Below are 22,276 nucleotides of genomic sequence, written 5' to 3' on the forward strand. Positions count from 1 at the left end.
AGTGTGATGGAAAAGGTTGCCTTCCGAGTAGGAAGAAAGGTGCCAGCAGCTATAACACTGTTGCTCAGTGGCAGCGAGAAGTGAGCTGCTTACTTTCTAGCACTTTAATGGGAGGCATATTTTCTCCCCACACGCACACACTCATACCATTTACCCTTTGAAAACATTTAGCACTGCACCAGATTGGAGCAGCAGTGTGGTTTACAGGCTGGGAGCCTGTTGTTCACACAAAGCTTTAGGGTCTCATAACTCCTGCTGCTACTAATTAGAGACCTGGAGTTTATTGAAATGAACAATCACTCAGAGAATATTTTATCCCATATTTTCACATTTAATTACACCAGCTCATTTTAAACTCTGTGGAAGGATGCCAGTGCTTTAACACATTGTAAGCAGATGATTAAAAAAAAAACCAACCATGAGAGTTACAGGAAATAAAACCGTTTAGTATTATAAATATGAATGAATTGTAGTCACGAAGGTTTCACTTTGGAGTGGAATGGCGGGACTGAGAGAGAGCTCATTTCAGTGTGTTTTGATGTTTTTAAGAAATCATTTTCTTTTTGTTGCACCTCCCAATTTGAACAGAGGTACCTATCTCTGAATATTTAACAGCCCATTGGACCATATCTAGAGACAAGTCGCTTAAGAGAATTTAGAAAATCAGATGAGCTGGAAGAGAAAACAAGAAAAGCAGAACTATAAGAGTTCGTTTAATGTAATTATTTCTATAGCATCTTCAAGCCATTTTACAAAGGGAAATTGTGACTGTGACTTGCCCAAGGACACTTATCCCGAAAGGATAAGGAAGGAGATCAAGCTCCAAGGGACAGCAACTTCCTTGCATGCAGAAAGTCTCAGATTCAATCTCCAGTGTTTCTCATTTAAACATCTTGGCTCTGCATTCTGGGAAGGACCTCCACCTGTCTCTGAGCTCAGAATTCACTGCCACAGTAAACGGTACTAGGCTAGATAGATGACTGGCAAGCAGCCTCATACAATAGGGTTCTTTAGTGTTTGGTCTCTGCTTTTGGACTTACAAGTTAGAATAAACTTCTCTTCTATAGCAATTTGTAAGGGTTTCTCCTACCTACCTAAATGTTTGATGATTCAGTTACAGAAACTTAACAGACCTTATTAATACTTCTGAGTGCCTTTCTGTGTTTTGTACCTATTGAGCTGTGAAAAGAGATTTTTTTAAACACACACACACACACATTAATCATGCATGTTTCCAGCTGCAAAAATGTTTTGTGGGGAAGGTGAGTTTCCCCAGGATTGTGTGGTTTGGTGAACCATAAGTAGTCATGAGAAAGTTAGAAAACATCTAACCAACCCACACCTACAAAAAAGCCCCTAAGAATTATTAATCTTTTGATTTCAGCATCTCTCACCATCTAGTCAATGCTAGCCTGTCACCCTCTTAGAGAACATGAATGCATTATAACCCCTAAATTTGAAGTATCTAAATGCAATATTCATAAAGTTATCTAGGGCTCTAGCCTGTAATGTATGGAAGGGTAAACATGGGCATGATTCAAGTTGATTGGCAGCCTAATCCATCTTGAGGTGTAGGCAAATGTATGCATCAGATAGTCTGGGTGGAGGGGGGGATGAATCTTGGATCCTGGTGATCATGAGATACAGATAAACTTGATATGCCACTACTCCCCCTCCTTTATGCATAGGGAGGAGGGTTGGGAGATAGTTTGTGTGAACCTAACACTGACCCCCTCTGTAATGTGTTGTCTTTCTAGGCAGGAAAGTTATGGCTGGTCAGGCCCTCAGCTGGGGAATAAACAAGAGCAAAACTCTTTGAAATTAGAGAAATGGTGAGATGTTCAGACAGGGAAATAAAGCAAAACTCTGTACAGAGAGCTGCAACTTTCTTTAAGGTTTTCAAGACCTGAAAGTGTGTAGGACTTTGTGGGAATGTTTTGCAGAGAGCTTTATTCCCAGTTACTTGTGCTGACCTCTGTTACCTGTTCACACAATATGCTTGGAGCCAGCCCAGGTGAAACAGCCTTTGTAAATGCTTCACCTAGCACTTTCATAATGATAAACTGCCCAAAATGGGAGCTTTAGGAAACCAAAGGTGTAAGTTTGATGAAACGGAGATGCTCTGAAATGAGGTACATTTTAATGTCCAGTTGTGGTACATATTATAAAAAGATAGGTAGGTTTGTGAGTGGGAAGCGTGTCTGATCATTGACTCCTTTGCTGTTAGCTTGGTGACTAATGCATTAGGCACAGCAAATCCTTCCAAACAAGAATGCATAATGTGGACTGGTAACTTTACAAGGATAATAAGGGATGGGGAGAGTGAGTGGTCAACTCAAAATCCATGTCATTTCTGACAAGGAGGGATGCTATGGTTATCTGAGCTCAGCTTCATGAAAGTGCATGAAAAAAGCCAAACCCTGTATTATATTGCAGGGGGGGGGGGCTTTTCTGTTGATTATACATTTGATAACTCACATGTAAACCAGATTGAGTTCAATGGAATTTATTCCCAGTTAGGTATGCAGAGAATTGCAATCTAAGGATTTGTTCTGGATGTGATGCTTTGGTGAATTAAGCCAAAGACATTCTGCAAGAACAGAAACTGAAAATAAGTGAAAATACAATTAACAAGTTTTATTTGGATTAGTGTAAGCCTGGAGTGTATTAATAGGTTTGAAACTGAGTGGAAATTGTTTGAAATGTATCGGAGTGCCTGACAAAATTGGCAGCCCTTTTCCATTTTTACAGTAATATAACACACCCACTTTTGGCATTCCTCTTTTGGACTACAACTCCCTTCACCTTAGCTAACAGGACCAGTGGCCAGGGATGATGGGAATTGTAGTCCCAAAACAGCTGTAGGGCCAAGTTTGGCCACCACTGATCTAGGGGGAAGTAGCACCCTTAAAGGCTTGGCAACTGACTTGTACAGGATCACTGGCTAAGTCTTTACAGAAGTGGCCTTGCAGTCATGAGTCTGGATTTCATTTTTATAGCTTGCTTCCCCCCTCCTTGCTAAAGGGGAGCCAGCACCTGCCCAAGTCATGAAATATCAAAACAGCTGTCTCTATTATTTCCGTGCAGCCTGAGCTGTATGAGTTTGACTGTGAGAGCTGTGCTGACCCAAGTTCAGATTCTTTTAAAAAATCACCTGAGCTCCACATGGACCCTGGTGTAACAAAAGAAGAGAGACATTACAGAATCACTTCATGCTAACAGCTGCCTGATTGTGAACTCTGAACACTTGGGGAAAAGAGTAAAGTGGATATAACAAATCCTACAAAGTGAAAACCTCAGTTGGAGAGTCTTGGTAGTAGCGTTTAATATCTAAACTTTCTTGCCACCCGACCTAGTGCTTCAGTAAATCAAAGTGTGTCAGCCAGCTCTTCTAAAGAACTTGATTATTTAGCACTGGCTGTATTTTATAGTGGGGTTTCCCTTTAGTCTCTATATTTCTTTTCTCCTGGTACTTTAACACATATGGCCACAATCATCTTGGAAGGAATGGTCAAGTATTAAATTCATCCCCATTTTGAAAGGAATGGTCTAAAAGCTTTCTTCAGTGTTCCATTGCTAACCATCTGATTCAGTCATCGGTTACTTCTAATATAATAAGAAGATATTGACTTTTCTTGAGGGGGATATCAAGATTTACTGACTTGGAGACTGAGGTATTTGCTGAGGGGAAATTGGAGTCAATATTTTACTCAAGGGACAATAAGTCCTGATAGTCACTGGTATATTGAGCCATTGTGTGATTTTCAGAAGTGCTGAGCAACACCAATTCCAACTGATGAGAGCTGAAAGCGTCTAATACTTGCAATGCTGGGATGGTGTCTGGGTAAAATAACTTAGATTCAAGGAAGAAACAGGTCAGAGGATCACAGACTCCTTATTCAACTTCAGTCAGAAGCTTACTGATTACCAACTTGTTAAGTGGCAGAAACTTTTCAAATAGCTTTAGTGTTAATTGTGTAAGCACATGCACATATAAATTTATAGATGATTGAAATGGCCACCATAGAACAGAGTAGCAAGGGTCCATACAAACCTCACAATGTTAACTTACAGATGGCAATAGGAGAAATTTAATTTGGTTTTCATTTAAAGCCAAATATATCAAATTCACACTTTCTGAAACAATATGAGAACCCAAACCAGCCATTCTTCAGCATTCACACTTATCTGAATTTTGTGATGTGACGGTCCGACCAAATGATGCTTACGAAGACACATATATCAGAGGAAAGTGTGCATAAAAATGAATATATTCATAAAATCATAAAACTGTACATGAGGGTCATCTAGTCCAACCCTCTGCTATGCTGGAATCTTTTCTTGAACCCATGACCCTGAGATTAAGAGAATCATGCTCTACCAACTGAGCTATCCCAGATCATGAAAATAAAGTACATAATGCATTAAATGCATGTACATTAATGCATGTACATAATACATTATGTACATAAAGTACATAATTTTCATGAGAATTTTTTTTAATTGCAAATTCTTGCAGAAACGTCGAGAACTGAATTTAAGGTTGGAAAAATGAGAAACCTGAAGAATTGAAATTGACCAATCCTTTCATTTTTGGATGGCAAATATGTGTGTGCACTGACATAAAAACAAATATGCAAATCTTTAGAGTTGGTTTGCATGGGGTTGGGGGTCCTGCTAGCTTTCAGGTATCAGTTTAAACCCCAACCTCCATCTTAAAGAGCATAACCAGAAGGCTCTTAAAGTTTGCAGCTAATACTCATCTGCTCCAACTAGCCTTAATTAGTCATAAGCACCAACTATTCTGAGCATGATCTTTCTAAGGCGGAAATCCTCAAAAACCTCTCAGCTCACACAGCTGAGTAGATTCCCCTCTATCAAAGTACTTATCTAGTACTTTGAGATTCAGTAATTTTTGAACTTCCCTGTAATGCCCATATTCACCCATCTCAATCAGCACATGATGATTCTTAATCAGAATGATACTTGTATGCAGGTGCAAGTAACCATATGAAGACGCCATTGTGCAAATTGTATTTAAGTTAGGAACTTCTTACATTCTGCAATGGCTGATCCCCTAGTTAAAACATTCCATCTTCTCCAGAACATAGATATGAAAATTGATATTGAGCTGAAATTTCCTGGCGGGTTCTAGCCTTATTTAGGGCCCTTCCAGAATGGTGCTTTATTTGGCAACATGTTTTTGACACATCGCTGGTGGATATTTTCTGCATTAATTTGCTCTGCAATGCTTCTCCAATGCTACCACTGTGTTGCTGTCTAGAGGGCTTATAGCACAACTAAAGCCAAGCAAAACTAAATCAGGAAAGTAGTAGTAGTATACGTTGTGGGCTTTCAACAGGCTGTTATAGCGGATGCAAACAGTAAATAAAGCTGTTTGAAACAGTATTGAATCTGAGATTACATATGACTGCCGCAATAGCTTCATTAGCACGAATCATCATGAATGTGCAATGAAAAAGGACATCTGGAGGGGCCCTTCCTTATCTTAAAAAATCTCTATTGTTCCTGTGGCATGTGCTGATTTCACGGTGTGATAGCTGTGTCTCAAGCGCTGCATTTAGTTGTACCATTGAGCAAACATTTTCTTGTGTGAACCAATTTTGGCAGCCATTAAGGGTATGTTGCAACTAACAACTGTAGCTTTCAAAGCATACTCATGAACATTGTAAATACCTTTGAACATTGATCTGTTGCTTGCTCTACTAATTTCCTCACACAGAGGTTTTAATCAGGATTCAGCAAAAGTGTCAAAGAGCATTTGATTTTACCTTTCTATCTCTGTTTCACATTGACATTTTGTTCTGTACAAGCTGCTAAGTTATTCTTCTGTCGTCATCATCATCTTCTTAACATAACACTACCACTTGATAGTGTGTAGTAAGAACTATATACCTGAACAGATAAATAACAGTGTAACAGTTTAGGGTGGAAGGAACATATTTTGACTGCAGTGCTTGCCATTCTGCATTGTTCTGTCTTAGAATTCGCTTTGTTCAGGCTACCTTCGAGTGCTACTATGCTAAGCCTGAAAATCAGAGCCCTTTACTTTGTCAGTCAGAAAGCTATTCCATCTGCATTCAGGTTTATTTTGTTTTCAGGAAGATATAGCTGGTTGAACCTCCAGCTATATTGCATTATGCTATGTGGGGCCATGGTTTGTGGGGGGGGGGGAGGTTTTCCCTTGAAACAAATAGCCCACATTCCTAAATCCTTTGAGGGTCTGGCATTATCCATGCTGACTGATATGTGCTAAACAGTGTCCATGGTTGCAGGCAAAAGCAGTCCAGTGCTTTTGGATCCTGCTTGTGGTGGTGGGGTGAAGATGGGAGAAGGAACTTGAAGATTGATGACTATCATCGATTTCTTATCAGATGATGCAAAATTACAGACAGATCCTCAAACTGCATCTCTTAATCAGTGTTTTATAGCTTAGCGATGTAAATTGCTCAATTGACTTCAATTGATAATGTTCCTAAGTAGTGCCCTTACTTGAGTGGTAGTGGTGAATTTTCATTGGGGGGGTGTCCTTCCTTATTTCTGCACTGTTTAGCACTGTAATTTCATTTAGCTGGGAGCTAAAAATATAAATATGTGTGTGAGAGACCTGGGACCTTTTTCAAAGGTTTCCCAGACCAAAGTGTCCTCATAACTTTGTCTGAAACAACTGCTTGCTCAATAAAATGGGGTGAAAGTGTGGGTAGAGATCACAGTGGTAATAACTAGGCATTGAAACTGCAGAAGGAAAATTTGTGAGTGTGTATGAGAGAGAGGGTGGGTAGGTGAGAATGAATAAGAGAGAACAAATAAGTTCCCTGGTCGTTCTGGAGTTACTGAATTGAAGAGGAGCCCCATGAAGGCAGCTGCTCTGGTGCAGGTGAGAGTTCAGCAGGACATGAACTCTGTTTTAGATTACACAGAGAAAGAAATAGGCAGTGTGGTGTAGTAGTCAGAGAGCTGGACTAGGACCTTAACAGTGATGGTAGAAGAACCTGAGAAGGAAAACCAAAAAAAGGTGACTTAGAAAAGCAAAGAATGTCAGCAAGAGATGCACCTGAGCTTGCTGACTCTAAGACAGGCAGCAGAGAAATCAGCATTTACAACAACAAGCAGCTGTAACACCTTAAACCAGGGGGAAACTGAACTGTGATGGGAATAAACTTCAGTCACAGAAAATACTTAACAGGGATAATGTGAACCTTTCCATCCAGAAAGAGATTTAGTTCTTTCCAGTGCTATTTTTCTAGAAAAAGAGGTGCAAGAACTCACCATGAATTTGTTCTCTTATAATGGCAATGGCGCCCACCAGAGAGGTGCCTTAACTGAGTTCCACTGAGTTCTGGCTGAACAAAAGCCCTGGTTCTTTCCCATGATACAGACAGATAGCTCAGGAGAAAGATGCTCTTGTCAGTGCAGTGCTTAGCTGATAAAACCTTTCCAGATTTTGTGTCTGATCTGTATCTCCTTTTCTCACCTTGGCAACAGAAGAAGACACAAACAGGAATGAGCTGTGGTTGTGTAAAAATACGTTTCCAGGCAGTCGGAAAGACACCACATCTACTAATGTAAATGTACTTCCAGCCCAAGGGATTATCATCTAGGTCTTAGTATTAATGATGTGCTGTAAAAGTACTGACTGGGTTATAAATGAAATATGTACAAATCGAGCAGCCTAGTGGTGCATCTGCTTGGCCATATTTGATAGGTTACCTAATGGACACCTAGCCTCTGCAACTCACCGGAGCCTGCGTTCTTCACTTCCCACTCGTCAGATTTAGTGCTAAAGCACTGAGCTATGGGCACGGGAAACTGCAATGCAGATGTGTCCCCAGAGGATCAGAATGAGTATGAACTCTGGGATCTGGCCCAGTTTATAAAAATACTACTTAACTGAATTTCCATCTGGCTGCTTCTGTACGTCTCATAACTTGCTTCCACTGAATATATCTTGTAGGTTTCTTATGTAAAAATCTTAGCACTGCAGACACTAAAATAGCACTAAAAATGCTCAATTGAAAGTCAGGGCATTTAAAAAAAAATGTGTTAACTTGGTGCCTAAAACCAGGATACCGTCTGGAAGGCCAAAGAAGACTGCTTCTAACTTTGTATGGAAATAAGCCTTCTTTCTTGGCAAACCTGGATTTTCAACCCCACATTTGCCCCACAACAGTTGGATGGGGGCGGGTGGGCGGTGTTAGTGGGGAGGAAGACTGGAATGAGTAAATCAGCAAGTGGGAAGAAGGAAAACCCAATACCATGTTTCCCTTGAAATATTTAGAACTAAATAATTTAGAGTAAGGAAAAGCAGCATGTTCATAAGCGCAAATAATTTTGACTCCATAGCTCTAACTGTTAAAGGACAATTGGCCACTTTGCATTTATTCTCCTTCATTTCAGTTTTATTGGTACAATAAAACTCTGAATCTCTCATTATTAGTTAATTCTTCTTTTCTCCCTCTCCAATTCTATCTTCCAGATGCCATCTCATTTTAAATTTCACCTGATTCTTTCCATCTAAATCTTATTTCCCTGTATTCACTGTGGAAAATACTGAGTTCAGAAGCAAGATCACTTTTAGATGACCCATTTAATGCACTCCAGCGAGCATGTTTTAACCTGGGGAAACCAATGCGTGTGTGATTCACTCCCCCTCCCAACACAGATACCCTTAGCATAGAAGAGCACCATTACATAAAATACTTTGGTGCATTGTTTTCTCCAGGAGCTTCCTTTCATAATAAAAAGCCAGCTGCAGATAAAAAATGCCCCCCCCCTTTTCATATTGGAGAGAAAAACAGATTTGGAAGGAGGGTTTCTGAGCAAACAACTACCAAGAAATTATTCAGGTGAAAACACACACACACACACACACACACACACACCATCCTCCCACTTTGCTACTCAATCAAAAAACAACATTTGTTTTTTGTGATGAAAGAAATCTTTTGTGGAAAAACAATACCATGTATTCTGTGACTTTGCCCTCACATGTAGGGACAAGCATCTCTGCATCCCTTGCTCTCCTCAAGGAAGAATAAAAACTTCCAAATATTTTCTATTCTTTGTATATCGTGTTGTTTTTTTATTGCTATGGCCGATGGCTGACACAAATAAAGATTCATCCATTCAAACACAGACAAGAATTGACTCAGAGGCACTCACTCCTATGACAGACAGCTAAAGGCTAACAGTCTTCCATCCTGCCATATCCTCCAAGTGTTCATAGAATTGTAGAGTTGGTACTCTAACCTACTGCAATACAAAATAAAAAAATTCCTTCCAGTAGCACCTTAAAGACCAACTAAATTAGTTCTTGGTATGAGCTTTCGTGTGCATGCACACTTCTTCAGATACACTGAAACAGAAGTTGCCAGATCCTCCTATATAGTGAGAAGGTGGGGAGGGGTATTACTCAGAAGGGTGGTGGGAATGGGAGATTGGCAGACCCTTCTGAGTAATACCCCAAATCACCACCCTTCTGAGTAATACCCCTCCCCACCTTCTCACTATACAGAAGGATCTGGCAACTTCTGTTTCAGTGTTGCTGAGATATACATCTCACCTCAGAAGAGCCATGCTGAAAGACCCAGCTTCAAAACCCCAAATCTCCAGGTAGGGCTGGGAAAGGTTCACTGCCTGAAACCCTAGGCCTAGAAAGTTGCTTTCAGCCAGTATAAAAACATAAGAAAGGCTCTGCTGAATCAGGCCAAAGACCCATCCACAGTATTCCAGCATCCTCTTCTCACAATGGTCAACTGGGTGTCTAAGGAAAGCCCACAAGCAGGGCCTGAGTATTATATTACTCTCCTCATTTGTGATTCCCATCAACTGGTATCCCAAGGCATACTTTCTCCAACAGAGGAGGTAGAATGTAGCTGCCTTGACTAGTAGCTTTTGATTACCTTATATTTAACAGGGAGCTATATGAACCAATGGTCTGACTCAGGTTAAGGTATAGGGACAACTCTGTTTTTCTTTTATATATTTATCCAAAGAAAGAATCACTCTTCTATTGCACAGTAAACAAATACAGCATATAAGCAATGTATGTTAGAGCCTTCAATGGTATGTCATACTGAAAGTGGCGGAGCACACTAAGTGATGCAAAGTGAAGTGTTAATTTTTCATCTGTGAAATGCTAAATAGGATCTCCGACATCTGTTTCAGTATATCCCTGTCTGCATGCGATCTGGGATTAGCATGTTCAAACTTCTGTCTACCAATGTGGAAGGGGTTGCCACATTGGCATAAGGGGTGTAAGGAGACTGAAGAAGAATACTAACTTCCTCAGCACTACCAAGATGGCCATAGTTCCAGTTAAATTGATGAAGGAGTAATTCCATCCCCTCATACATACTCTCAAAATATTAGCCAGAGGTGTTCTGCTGGTAAATTCTCATGGATTTAGCAACAAACTAGTTATCTGTGCAGTGTGTGTGTGTGTGTGTGTGTGTGTGTGTGTGTGAGAGAGAGAGAGAGAGAGAGAGAGAGAGAGAAAATCCCCAGTCCTTGCAATGAGATTTTCACAGAATGATGGAGCTGGAAAGAATTAGGGTTAGAATCATTCAGTCTAACGGGCCTTCCTCTTTAGGAGCCTCCTACTTTTTTCTAACTCCACAGATGCAACAGAATGAAGTGTAGAGGCCTATGCTGGTAGAATGGATGGTATGATTTCAGAGTGCAGGTGAAGGACCACATTTTGAATGCTTCTCTAGGGAGGGCGGGACTCTCAGCAGATAGAAAACTGGTACAGTCACATGCAGGCTAAGGTGGAATCTTTTCTTCTGATGCACTGGTTTCGCTTCGTTTCTGTGGGGAATATTTATGTGGAAGAGCATTCCAAAAATGTAACCCCTACCTCACGGATAGCCAATGTGGTGTCTTCTAGAAGTTGCTGGGTTGCGACTCCCAGCATCCCTGACCATTAGCCATTGTGGCCGGGGCTGAAGGGAGCTGCAACATCTGAAGTGCACCACATTGGCTAACCCTGCCCTAACTGTATCCTCAAGTACGTAGTGCCGTCTGTCCTGCTACTTCAACATTCATCCACCCCACTTTGTGTCACATGTGTTGGCAAGCCCATAGAGACTAATACAAGAAATCCAAACCAAAACATGCCACATCAAAAAAAGCTACAAGCTGAGAAAACTCTGAAAGTAAGCCAGGCTGTTCAATATTTGGTAAAGCAATAACCCAGCAGACCTCATAATTTTAAACATTTCTAGTTATTTGTCCAATAACATAGTTGTCTTAAAATTATGTTCTCTTCGCTCAGTACATGTTTTACATTGAGCGACAGAGGATGGTCTCTGGAGCTCAGCTTTAAGCAAGCAGGCAGCCTTAATTTATTATCCACATTCTGATATTCAATATAAGTTAAATAAATAGACTGAATTTTTTAAATCCTTCCTAGAGAATACAACTTTACACATTCGTGATTTTCAAGCAGAATGATGCAATTTTAAATATGTTTTTGAGACAAATGGGCTGTGAACTGATGGTTTCTGCTGCATTCTTTATTTCATAAATTGGAAAATATAGTTGAAGTGAAAGCACAATTGTGTGCCCTTGAGACTTATTAAACGTAAGGAACTATCATCATCATCAACAACAACAACAATGGCTTTTTATATGTCTGTTAAATACATTTCCCCCATAAAGGTTATTTCCTTTGCTTTAGCCTTAGGAGCACACAAAATAGAAGATTTTTTTTGCCATAAATAAGTTTTAGAAAAATATGCATGGTTTTAGAAAAAAACACAATGTGTTGTATAATTTTAGGAGGGAGGATTTGATAGATGTTATGTGAGCTATTGGAGGAAATGACATTGTAATGGAATTCTTGTGTAGCTGCATACATATTACATTTTCTGCACATCTTTTAGCAAGTCTGTAATGAATCAATGAATTTAAACACTACAATACTCTCAGAACAGTGGATGAAATCCAGCATGTTCCTTAGTGATATGTGTGTGTGCTTTGATTTTTGCTTTTTTGGAAAAAAATGTTGTTTTATCGAAGTATTTCTGTAGAGCTGTTCACTTGGATGATTGATTATGTATAATTTTGCATGTTTTCCCTGGAAGGTGTATGAGGCAGTCCCATGTTACAGTGAATGCAATCAGTATTCCTGGATAGCAGAACCATGGTCTCCTTGCGAAATCAACAGCGAGCTAAACTCCCTGCACTGTGGTGAAGGAATACAAACTAGAAAAATAAGGTGAGTAGATATAAAAACAGTAGGTTTTGAACAGAAACATTAAGAAACTGTAACTTTGAGAACTCTATAGACCTACAACCAGCCTTTGTAAATGCTCTTCTATGTGATGAGAAACGTGCCTTCTATCTTTCTACAACCATCTCTAGAGTTCTGGAATAGCCTTTCTGGTCCATATTGTAGAAGAGATGCATGAAATGATGCTGGTCTGTAGGGCGAGAACCCTGTCCCAAATGGTGTGAACACATCTCTACTTTCAGTAGCAGAACTTTATTCAATTAATTGTAGCATTTCTACACAGTGTGCTTAATATTGCCTTTCACCTTTTCTGCTTCCGTATAAGAGGCATATGGCAAAAAACAAATATTATGAGAGGTAATGAAAGCAGTCAGAAATTCTGTGTAATGAATATAAATTCATGAACAGACCACTTAGAGCACTACAAAAAATTGTTTGTTTGTTTTTTAAAAAAGACTGATTTAATCTCTTTGTTCTTGACTGGATGCTTACTTCACATTTTCCCCTCTGTAGATGTATAAATACCACCGAAGACGGCAGTGGCGAGTCTGTAGCCAACATGCTCTGTAATCAGTCTGAAATCCCCCTTGAAAGACAAAAGTGTACCCTCTACTGTCCCAGTGAGTGTGTTGTGTCTGAGTGGGGTCGCTGGAGCCAGTGCCCAAAGGTAAATTACTTCTCTGTATTTCAAACTCTTGGCTATTTTCTAAATTACATGTTTGTCAGTATAAAGTATTAGGAACTTACCTTTTGCTGTTCAGACAGGAAACCTGCTGAAATAATACTAAGGGAAAAGATACAAGGAGAAAAACACTGATTCCTTTTTCTCTGATAAAAATATCATTATAGGATACTTATTAAAGCCTAGGAGCAAAGATGCTGCTTTGGACATTTTTGTTTTGCTTAAAAGAAAAAAAATATTGTCACTTAATGTGTGTGACAAGATGGCTAGGTGGATACAAAGCTTGGTGCAAAGAAATACAAAGAGGTTGTTGCAGTTGAGACAGAATGTGTGTTGCAAATTGAACAAGAGCACAAACTCTCTCCAAGTTACTATTTGAGGGTAAAGGTAAAGGGACCCCTGACCGTTAGGTCTAGTTGCGGACGCCATTTACCTTCCCGCCACAGCGGTACCTATTTGTCTACTTGCACTTTGACATGCTTTTGAACTGCTGGGTTGGCAGGAGCTGGGACTGAGCAATGGGAGCTCACCCCATTGTGGGGATTCGATCCACCAACCTTCTGATCAGCAAGCCCTAGGCTCTGTGGTTTAGAGCACAGCGCCACCCGCGTACAGTACAATTAATATACCCAGTGGTTGGATAGCCAAAGCCAAACCAAGAATTTGTTATGTTCTTGCCATTAAACTTGGCCCACTGAAGTATTTTGAAATCTCCCACCTGTAAGAGTTTTGTATGCTGCTGTTAAATATAATGTAGTCAGCAGGAAACTATGTGAAGGCAGATATCTACAACAGTGATTTGGTTCACGCATGGGCACTACCACCCATGTAAAAACATTATCATAAATGCAACCTTTGTTTGGAAATAAGTTTTCAGCTGTTCCACCAGTCTTGTTTGATGAATATAATAATCATATTTCCTTAGAGCCCAAGCTAATGAATGAGCTGAGAATCCAGGCATCTCCAAAGGGTAAATTGGTAGAAGTACTAATTAGTGATGCAGGTACTCTCCTGTGGCATATTCATTGGCCAAAGGATTAAAGTGTGAAGACACATATATTGACAATTTGATGAGGATTGTCATAAAGAACATTTAGGAATTAGCTAGCATTTGGTAGGTTCAGTAGCTACTCCTTTATTAATTATTATGGAGAGGTGTCTTCCAAATTAGTTTCCCCTCCTTATCTATAACCTATTTCTTAGTTTTTTCTTATTCCTTTGTTACAGCTGCCACCAAGTACTAGTACCGTCTGTTTTCTATTTCAGTTTAACCACAGTACTTATGGATAAGCATAGGACAAAACAGTGCAAAGATCTGAATATGAAATACAAAGTAGATTTATTTTATTTATAACTGTTATTAATATAAATATAATGTTTATATACACAGGTGCTTCATAATTAGATTGCTAACTCCTTTTTGTTATAGTTGCTTTAAATAAGAATGTTTACACTGTATGGTTACTGTCACTATAGTAAATACAACCAAGGGGTCCTTAAGACAATAGTTGTGTGAGTTTCCATTCCTTCCTCTATCCAATTTCCCTGTATCAATCCACCTCAGTTAACACTCAGCAACCAGTCACTGCGGACTATACTTGCAGTCTTCAGTCAGGTCCACAACTTCTTCCCTCTGCAGTCTCTCAGGCCTCTCTTAGGACATCTGCTGCAGTCTTCCCTCTGCCCCAGGTTTTCAGCAATCCCACTGGCACTTAGCTGCAGAACTCTTCTGAAGGCTGCCCTTGGAGTTGAACAAACCTCCTTCAGCTCTAGCCAGTGATGTCTGCTCTCATCTCCTCTCAGGCTTCAATGAGCCTCTCTGAGCCACTTCTTTAAGTCCTTCTATTTCCACTGTATGAGTCCAGCTACCAGCTGAGCAGCAGCCTCTGTCAGTAACTCCCTGTTTTTTGACCAGACCCTGGCCTTTTTATTATCTCTAGCCAGGACCACCCAAGGCAATCATTTCAACTTGAGAGGAATTCTGCCCCCTCGTGGGCCTATGAACTATAATAAGTATGTACTTGGCAAGCTCTCTTTCTCACTGTATTGGGCATTATTTTATTTTATTTTATTTTTTGGCTTCCTCTACCCCAGAATGGTCTTTTTTTTCAATGACTGGGAGGGTGAGGAAAACCAATCATTGTAAATCTCTGTGTAGTACCAAAATCATGGATATGACATTGTGCAAGTCTAATGAGGGAAAAAACCACATTGTTGATATAAACATACTTCAGCAAAGGCAAAAATAGCCATATGTTGGTCTGGGGAAAAACTGATTTAAACAAAAATGTTTTGAATGTGCCAGCAATAAATTGGCTGAGTTTGTTAAAGCTGACAGTATATGAGATTTGCTATGTGGTGCTACATGTACAATCTGCATATCAGGTTGCAGCTTTTCTTCTCTACAACTGCTCAGTTACAGAATTTTAGTATTTAGGGTGGTGCGGAAGGTTTGGGACTCTGATGGTTAAAGATTGGGTCAAGTGGAGAAAGGGATAAATGCCCTTTCCTCATGTGACCAGTTACAGCCCTATCAGGGCCTTACACTCTTGCTATTTAAATAATAAAAATCAGATGCATCAAATTCATACACACATTTAACATATCATCCATCTTGGCCCTACCTATGCCACATTAGTGTAGTTGTTTCTTGTATTATTTATAATCTAGTCAAATATTCCATTTCCTTCTTCCTACCAAAGGACCAGCTGGGGAATTCTTCTATCCAGACTGGATTCATGTCTTGTCTGTTTCAATAAACACTGGCAAATTAAAGTAAAGCACCTTTTTCTTCAGAGGCTTCATATTAATTCCAGTGACAACGGTGTGTTCACACATCATCACTTGATTGCTTCTTCTTCACAAACAACTGAAAGGCTATCATCTCCCCTTAAATATTCACCATTGAAGTAACATAGCAGTACCTGTCGTGTCCTGACTCCGTCTTCATCTGACTTGGAAATGTAATTAATTGACTTCAGTTGAATTCGTCAAAGCATTCTTAAACTGAGCTTAATATGCAAGTTGCGCTACAAGTCCCTGAAATAATTATCTCAGATATATTGCATCAGCTGTCAGCTTTCTTGCTTGCAACAATTGATAACCCCAATAGCAGATCTGAGTGGCCTCCTTGTTCTCAGCAACTGTTAACATTTACAGTAGTTAATTCAGGAGGGTTTGATAACAGTTCATTTAATTATGTAAATTTATAGCACAAGGAACAGAATGAAAGAAGAAATGCTTCTGTTCCTTGTGGATCAGCCGCAGCTTCGTGGACTTATATGCATATCAAGTAGGTTTAGATTTTCATAAATCAGATATAAGTTCCTGAATTATTTGATGGATGACTCTGAAAGCAGAAAGACACAGATTCACATGTCAGTGGTTTGTTTTTGTTTTTTTACTGCACCCCCGGGTATTTTGGGTCATAAATCTGAATTTTTCCAAACTGAAACGAGATTAGTAGCTTAATTCATTTTCTTAAATATCACTTTTACAGAGCCACTTGAATGGCTGTGGCACTGGAACTGACAAACAAACAGCAAAAATAGTATACTCAGGAGGGCATAAGACTCTCAAGGTCATGTGTTCAAACCCCACCTTGGGCAAAATATTCCTACACTGCAAGGAGTTGGACTAGATGACCCTCGTGGTACATCCAACTTTAAAATTCTGTGATTCTAGGTTTGTCACAGGAACTGATGTGACACTTACGCTGCAATATGATCCTGTTCTTGGAAACATTTCCCAGGAAACCTCTATGCCTCTCTCATGCTGTTATGGCAGTCACAGCTTACGGCAGCCTTCCCTAGGTTGGTGGCCTGCAGAGATGTGGGACTACAGCTCCCATCAACCCCAGCCAGCTTGGGAAAGGCTGAACCATGGTCTCTATGGCTCCTATAATCCCCAAAGATCTTATGATTCCAGCCTTTTCTCTTTCCCTGAAGAAAATGCAGTAACATGTTAACCAATAGCTTTGGAGTTCTTGCACTGAGGATAAAACCTAGCATTGATCCAAAAGGAAAGATTGCTGTAATGTATTTCTAGAGTTCTTTCACTGCCTCAGAGGAATAGCATTGGGCTGTGTGTGTGTGTGTGTACATATACAGATACACGTTCACTATTAGAAGTATTTTGTAAGACATTTACCACACATCTAGGTACTTCTTCAACACAAGCTGCATATGCATGTGCACAATCCTATAAAATGTGATTGTCCTGGGACCAGATTACATGAAAGATCACCTCCTGTCATATATATATACCTACCTAAATCTTAATAGTGGAGCTTTCCCTGACTTATTCCAAACAGCCCCTGAAATTGGTCCCAGGGGAGGGTCAGGAGAACACCGAGAACAGTGTGTGGGGGAAGCAGGGGTGGGATTGTTTGATCTAGCAAGTTGCAATGTCTGTGCAGAAAGAACAGTTGGGAGAGTTTGGCATTGGATTCTACGTGTTTTTCTATTTTATGTTAATCATGATATATTGCATTTTTGTTACTACATTTTTTGTAAGCTCCCCAGGGAATAATTTCTGATGGGAAAATATACAAATTAAAAGAACAACAGTAAGCAAGCAAAACAGACACTATCCAAAGCTCCACGCAATTATACACAAAGTGCTTCACACAATCCGCATTGGTCCCATTCCTAATGGTGGAGCCTTTCTCACAACAGCAAAATATTGGGTGATCTCCACCCAGGCAGAGCTCTGTGGATTTGGGCAATTGAATAGAAGTATGTTTCATTCATTTCAGTGGAAGCTACTTCTATTTACGTAAGTGACTGTAACTGCAATTGACATGTAATAAAGCACAATTTTTTCATGAAGATTGCAAAAGTATTAATATTAGTCCACTCTTGGCCAAACAAAATATTAATAAATGTTATATAGTAACACTGAAAAGCCTGAATATGAATAGATTTTCTGTCTCACACATGTCCTTTGGGTAAGATTTGCTTTTTGCTGGGACCCATTTTGAAAGTTCAAAATGCCATTATAGATTTGTCTGTGGATCTATTTTTATTTATTTATTTGTTAAAAAAACAGAGTTCATGTTGTAAATAGCTTATGAAATTGTTACACTGGGTGTTCACATCTGCATGCAGATTGTTTTGTATGGTTCATTAAGCAGTTAAAAGTGGTCAAATCCCTTCTCTGCAAAAGCATTTTCTGCAGCACAAGCCTTGACTTGCACATTTCATTATGAATAGCTTGTTAAACATCATGTTCCTGGTTCCATATGCAAGCATTCCAATAAATTGCAGGGACAGTGAGCATTCTACAACCTTTGTAGCCAGCAGTTGGGAGGGCTGTGCGAAAAACTAGACAGAGAAGAATTACAGATTGCTCACAGCGATTTAGATGTACTGTACTTAGATATTTAGGTATTTATATAGTACTGTACACAACACTTCAGCACCTCAAGAGCATTTTTAGGTAGATCTCTTTCCTCACAAATGTACTCCTGGTGTTTTGTCTATTTGGTCCCCAAACATATTTCTGTGTTAAATCTTGCAGTGTGTGTGTGGTAAAACATGACTAATTAATTGGGGTAGCTGGCAACACATCATGTTCATCCATTGCATGTACCAGTGTGGAGCTACTCAATAAGGTGGCTTTGATAGGGCCAGGGAAGTCCTCTTCTGCAGAGGAGCTGCAATGCATGTGGCTCCAGTGTGTGATCTCAGGACTCATGAGTAAACAGGTCTGGATCTGGTCAGTGTCTGGATAAATGAGCACCTGTGAGTCACACATACAGTGCCTTGGTTCTATGATAGAATAAAAGTGGGATATGAATGTAAGGTAACAACAAACAATGCACAGAGAGTCCCTTTAGACGTGTGCCGAATGCACAGTTGGTGGGAGCACACCTGTTAGGCACAATGGCGATGAGACTCACTCACATAGCCCTGTGACCACTACCACTACCACCCTCCAGTTAATCAAACATGGCATATTCCATGTTTGAATGAATAGGGGTTCCCCCAATCTTTCAAGTTACTTGCACCCCAAAACAAACTGGGATATTAAAACTAGTCACTGTATGCTTAAGCATGAGATACAAATGTATATCAAAATCCACATTTGAAGTAGCACTTGGAGATTTCCCACAAGCTCTCTCACTTCTTTGAAGGTTACTTCAAGATGTTTGGCTCTCTAGCATACATAGAAATGTAGGTGTGCAGGCAAATTTTTTTGAGGTTCCATAATTCTTCCGGCAACCCCAATAACAGGCCTAGTAAGAATGCCAGTGTTGTTTATTTTAGTGATGGTATTCTAAAAGTGTTGCATTGTTAAAGGTAAAGGTAAAGGTACCCCTGCCCGAACGGGCCAGTCTTGACAGACTCTGGGGTTTGTGCACCCATCTCACTCAAGAGGCCGGGGGCCAGCGCTGTCCGGAGACACTTCCGGGTCACGTGGCCAGCGTGACAAAGCAGCATCTGGCGAGCCAGCGCAGCACACGGAACGCCGTTTACCTTCCCGCTGGTAAGCGGTACCTATTTATCTACTTGCACCCGGGGGTGCTTTCGAACTGCTAGGTTGGCAGGCGCTGGGACCGAGCAGCGGGAGCGCACCCTGCCGCGGGGATTCGAACTGCCGACCTTTCGATCGGCAAGCCCTAGGCGCTGAGGCTTTAACCCACAGCGCCACCCGCGTCCCCTGCATTGTTACTGTGTTTTAATTCCCCCCCCCCCACTTCTGGTGTCTGATAGTAATAAGCTACCCCCAGACACACCTAAAGAGCAGGAAAGCAACTTTGTTCAAAGGTGGCACTCGCCTTGCAAACCATTAGCGACTATGCCTCACTGTCAAGGTGTTTTTCACCTGTCCTGCCCCACCTTGGGGTCTTCAGAAGGAGCAACTGTTCCCTGCGTGTGTTTTCTCTCTCACACACACTCAAACACACTTTTGTGGGGAGTGCCCTTTGCCTTCTGCCAGGAACATGGATGTATTTGGCTTTTAGTCTTTCTATTTTTCAGTTTTAAATGTTGAGATTGTGTTGTCTTAATTTTTTCTGATTTGCTCTTTTTCCTTGAATTTTGTATTTCTCCATGGCACAGTTGTCAGTGCATGTTTTCATTCTAAAGAAGCCAGAAGTGGTCATTCAGCAGCTGGGCCCTCTCTCCTTCCTGCAGCACGATGATTGATTTTAACAAAGCAAAGCAAATGCAGTAGAGCTTTAATTGGGAGCACCTAGCGAGATACTTCTCTTTGATTTTTATTGGCAAATCATTTATGCTACAGTTCTTGCCTGCAAGGACAAACAATCAGATTAATTGCATGAAAGGTAATAAACGATTCGTAAACACTTTGCAATGGGATTAGTTTTCAGGTAATTAAGAGTAATGGCTTACCTTAGATGTATCTGGGTGACCATACCCCAGGTAGCAGCAGAGGTTTCAATAAGGTTCCTTTCTGTGTGAAATTATACCACAAGGTGATAGATAACTGTAAGCGCCTGATGGCATTTGCTTAACTCTGGGAGAACAGGGGGCTGCATCTCCCCTGGCAGCTCTCCAAGAGCTATCCAACACTTGGAACCAGCCTCTGTTGTCTGTCTCGCTTTTCTTATATGGTAGGGTGCAGAAATATATGCACTGCAGTCAGCTGGAGCTGTGCCAGAAGTATATTGGGCTAAAGCCACAGCAGAATTTAACTTCTGAGCTGTAATGGCTCAAGCCTTAAGCTGAATATTCAGGAGGAAAAATGAGTCTGTTCTCATCCTCTGACTCTGCCTGTCTCTTCTTTTCAAGTTCTGCCTTCGATGACAGCTACAAGGCAATAAAAGCATGCACTCTTTAAAAAAAAAAAAAACACTTCTGCCTCTGTAGTTAATGAGCTTTTAAATAGGAAAAATAGAACCCTCGATGTGATTTATGGAAGGAGGTTGCTGAAAGAATCCTCAATATTTGGGGGGTGGGGGAGAGAGGATTTGTGTTGTTCTTGTTACAGTACTTGCCCAGCTCATGGCACTTAAAAAAAAAGTCCTTTGATTTCTTTTCTCCCCACCCAGTGAGCAGGCACAAGCTCATTACCATCAGTTAAATATAATCAAGGCTATCTAACTAAACTTTTTATGTGGATTTTATTTCAGTATTTAGAAGCATCTCTCCCCTGCTCTACTCTTCATTGCTTGTCTCATTTCACTTCACTTGGAATCAATAACAGTGCTGCTACTGATGTCAAACGGTCTAGAATTTGCCACTATTTTATGGCATAATTCTGCCATTCTTAATCACTTAAGTAACCCCCATTAGCCCCAGTGTCACTACCATCATGATGGAGTGTAGTGGGTTAAGACACTTACAAGTGTATGCTGACATAATTGCCCTTTATGAGCTTCTGAAAAGCTATTGAACTACTGGAGTTGCTGCCTATTCACTTGGCCGCTGCTCAGAGGTCCCCATGCAATTGGGTCCTGGGGCAGACAGGGACATGTTGCATTCCTCATCTTCTTACCTCAGCCGATGGGCAGGATCTCTCATGGCCAGTCAAGGGGTCATCTGCAAAATGTCTTATCCTACAACAAGGTACTCTGAGGCATAACCATGTTTAACAACACAATCAGCTTAATATTTTGTATACAGCAATCACAAAGAATTCTCCATTTCTTGGCATGTTTGATTGCAATAGTAGCAGCAGGAAGCAGAAATTCTGTACAGGTTGCTTGGAAGCAATTCTGGCTGTGTTTGATGCATCTTAACTTCCTTTTCAGTGTGTTAGGGTTGCTGCTTTTGTTGAAGAGAGTGCCATATAATGAGATAGGTTACACCTTCTCCACATACCCTCTCTCAAGGTAACGAAAAGAACTGGATTCTTCCCATTTCATTCAAGCCGCAATCCCAAGGGCACCACATATGGTCTGACACCCATAGCTCTCTGCTTGCAATATTCATCTATTTATGAGTTTAAGAAACTATTAGTTGAACTTTATGTACGTTAAATCAGTAACAGTATGACATGTTCAGTCTGCCAGCCTTCCCCACCAACCACACCCATGTGAAAGTTTCATTTCTCAGTTTCTCTTTCTTGGTTCATCTCCTGAAGAAAGCCTTAACTGGGGAGGTTTACTGGTTCCTCATTTACTTTGTAGGAAAAGTGTATCATTTTAATGGCAATGGTTGTAATAGCTAGAGTTCTGGCTCCTTCCAATCTAATGGTTCTTTGCTTACATTTATTCATTGCTAGATAAAGTAGGCACATGCAATGAGAGAATGAATTTGATTTGTTTAACAGGGTCAGTGGTCAATGCAACTTGATTTGAGTCTATCGTCTTCCTGCTGATCGGGTTGGAACATATTTGCAACTTCTAACACACATTACTTTTCAATAAA

General features: G+C 40.4%; 1 protein-coding gene across 5 annotated transcripts in view; it reads left to right on the forward strand.

Moving 5' to 3' along the window:
* The window catches only part of THSD7B (thrombospondin type 1 domain containing 7B), a 633,259-nt gene that overhangs the window by 585,885 nt on the left and 25,098 nt on the right, over positions 1-22,276 (forward strand). For all 5 annotated transcript variants that reach the window (XM_082197355.1, XM_082197356.1, XM_082197357.1 and 2 more), the window contains 2 exons: positions 12,108-12,241; positions 12,770-12,923. In XM_082197355.1, the coding sequence (XP_082053481.1) occupies positions 12,108-12,241; positions 12,770-12,923 (288 nt within the window). The remainder of the gene's footprint in view (positions 1-12,107; positions 12,242-12,769; positions 12,924-22,276) is intronic.

This window comes from Podarcis vaucheri, assembly GCF_965113315.1.
Source record: "Podarcis vaucheri genome assembly, chromosome: 1".
Lineage (NCBI taxonomy): Eukaryota > Metazoa > Chordata > Lepidosauria > Squamata > Lacertidae > Podarcis > Podarcis vaucheri.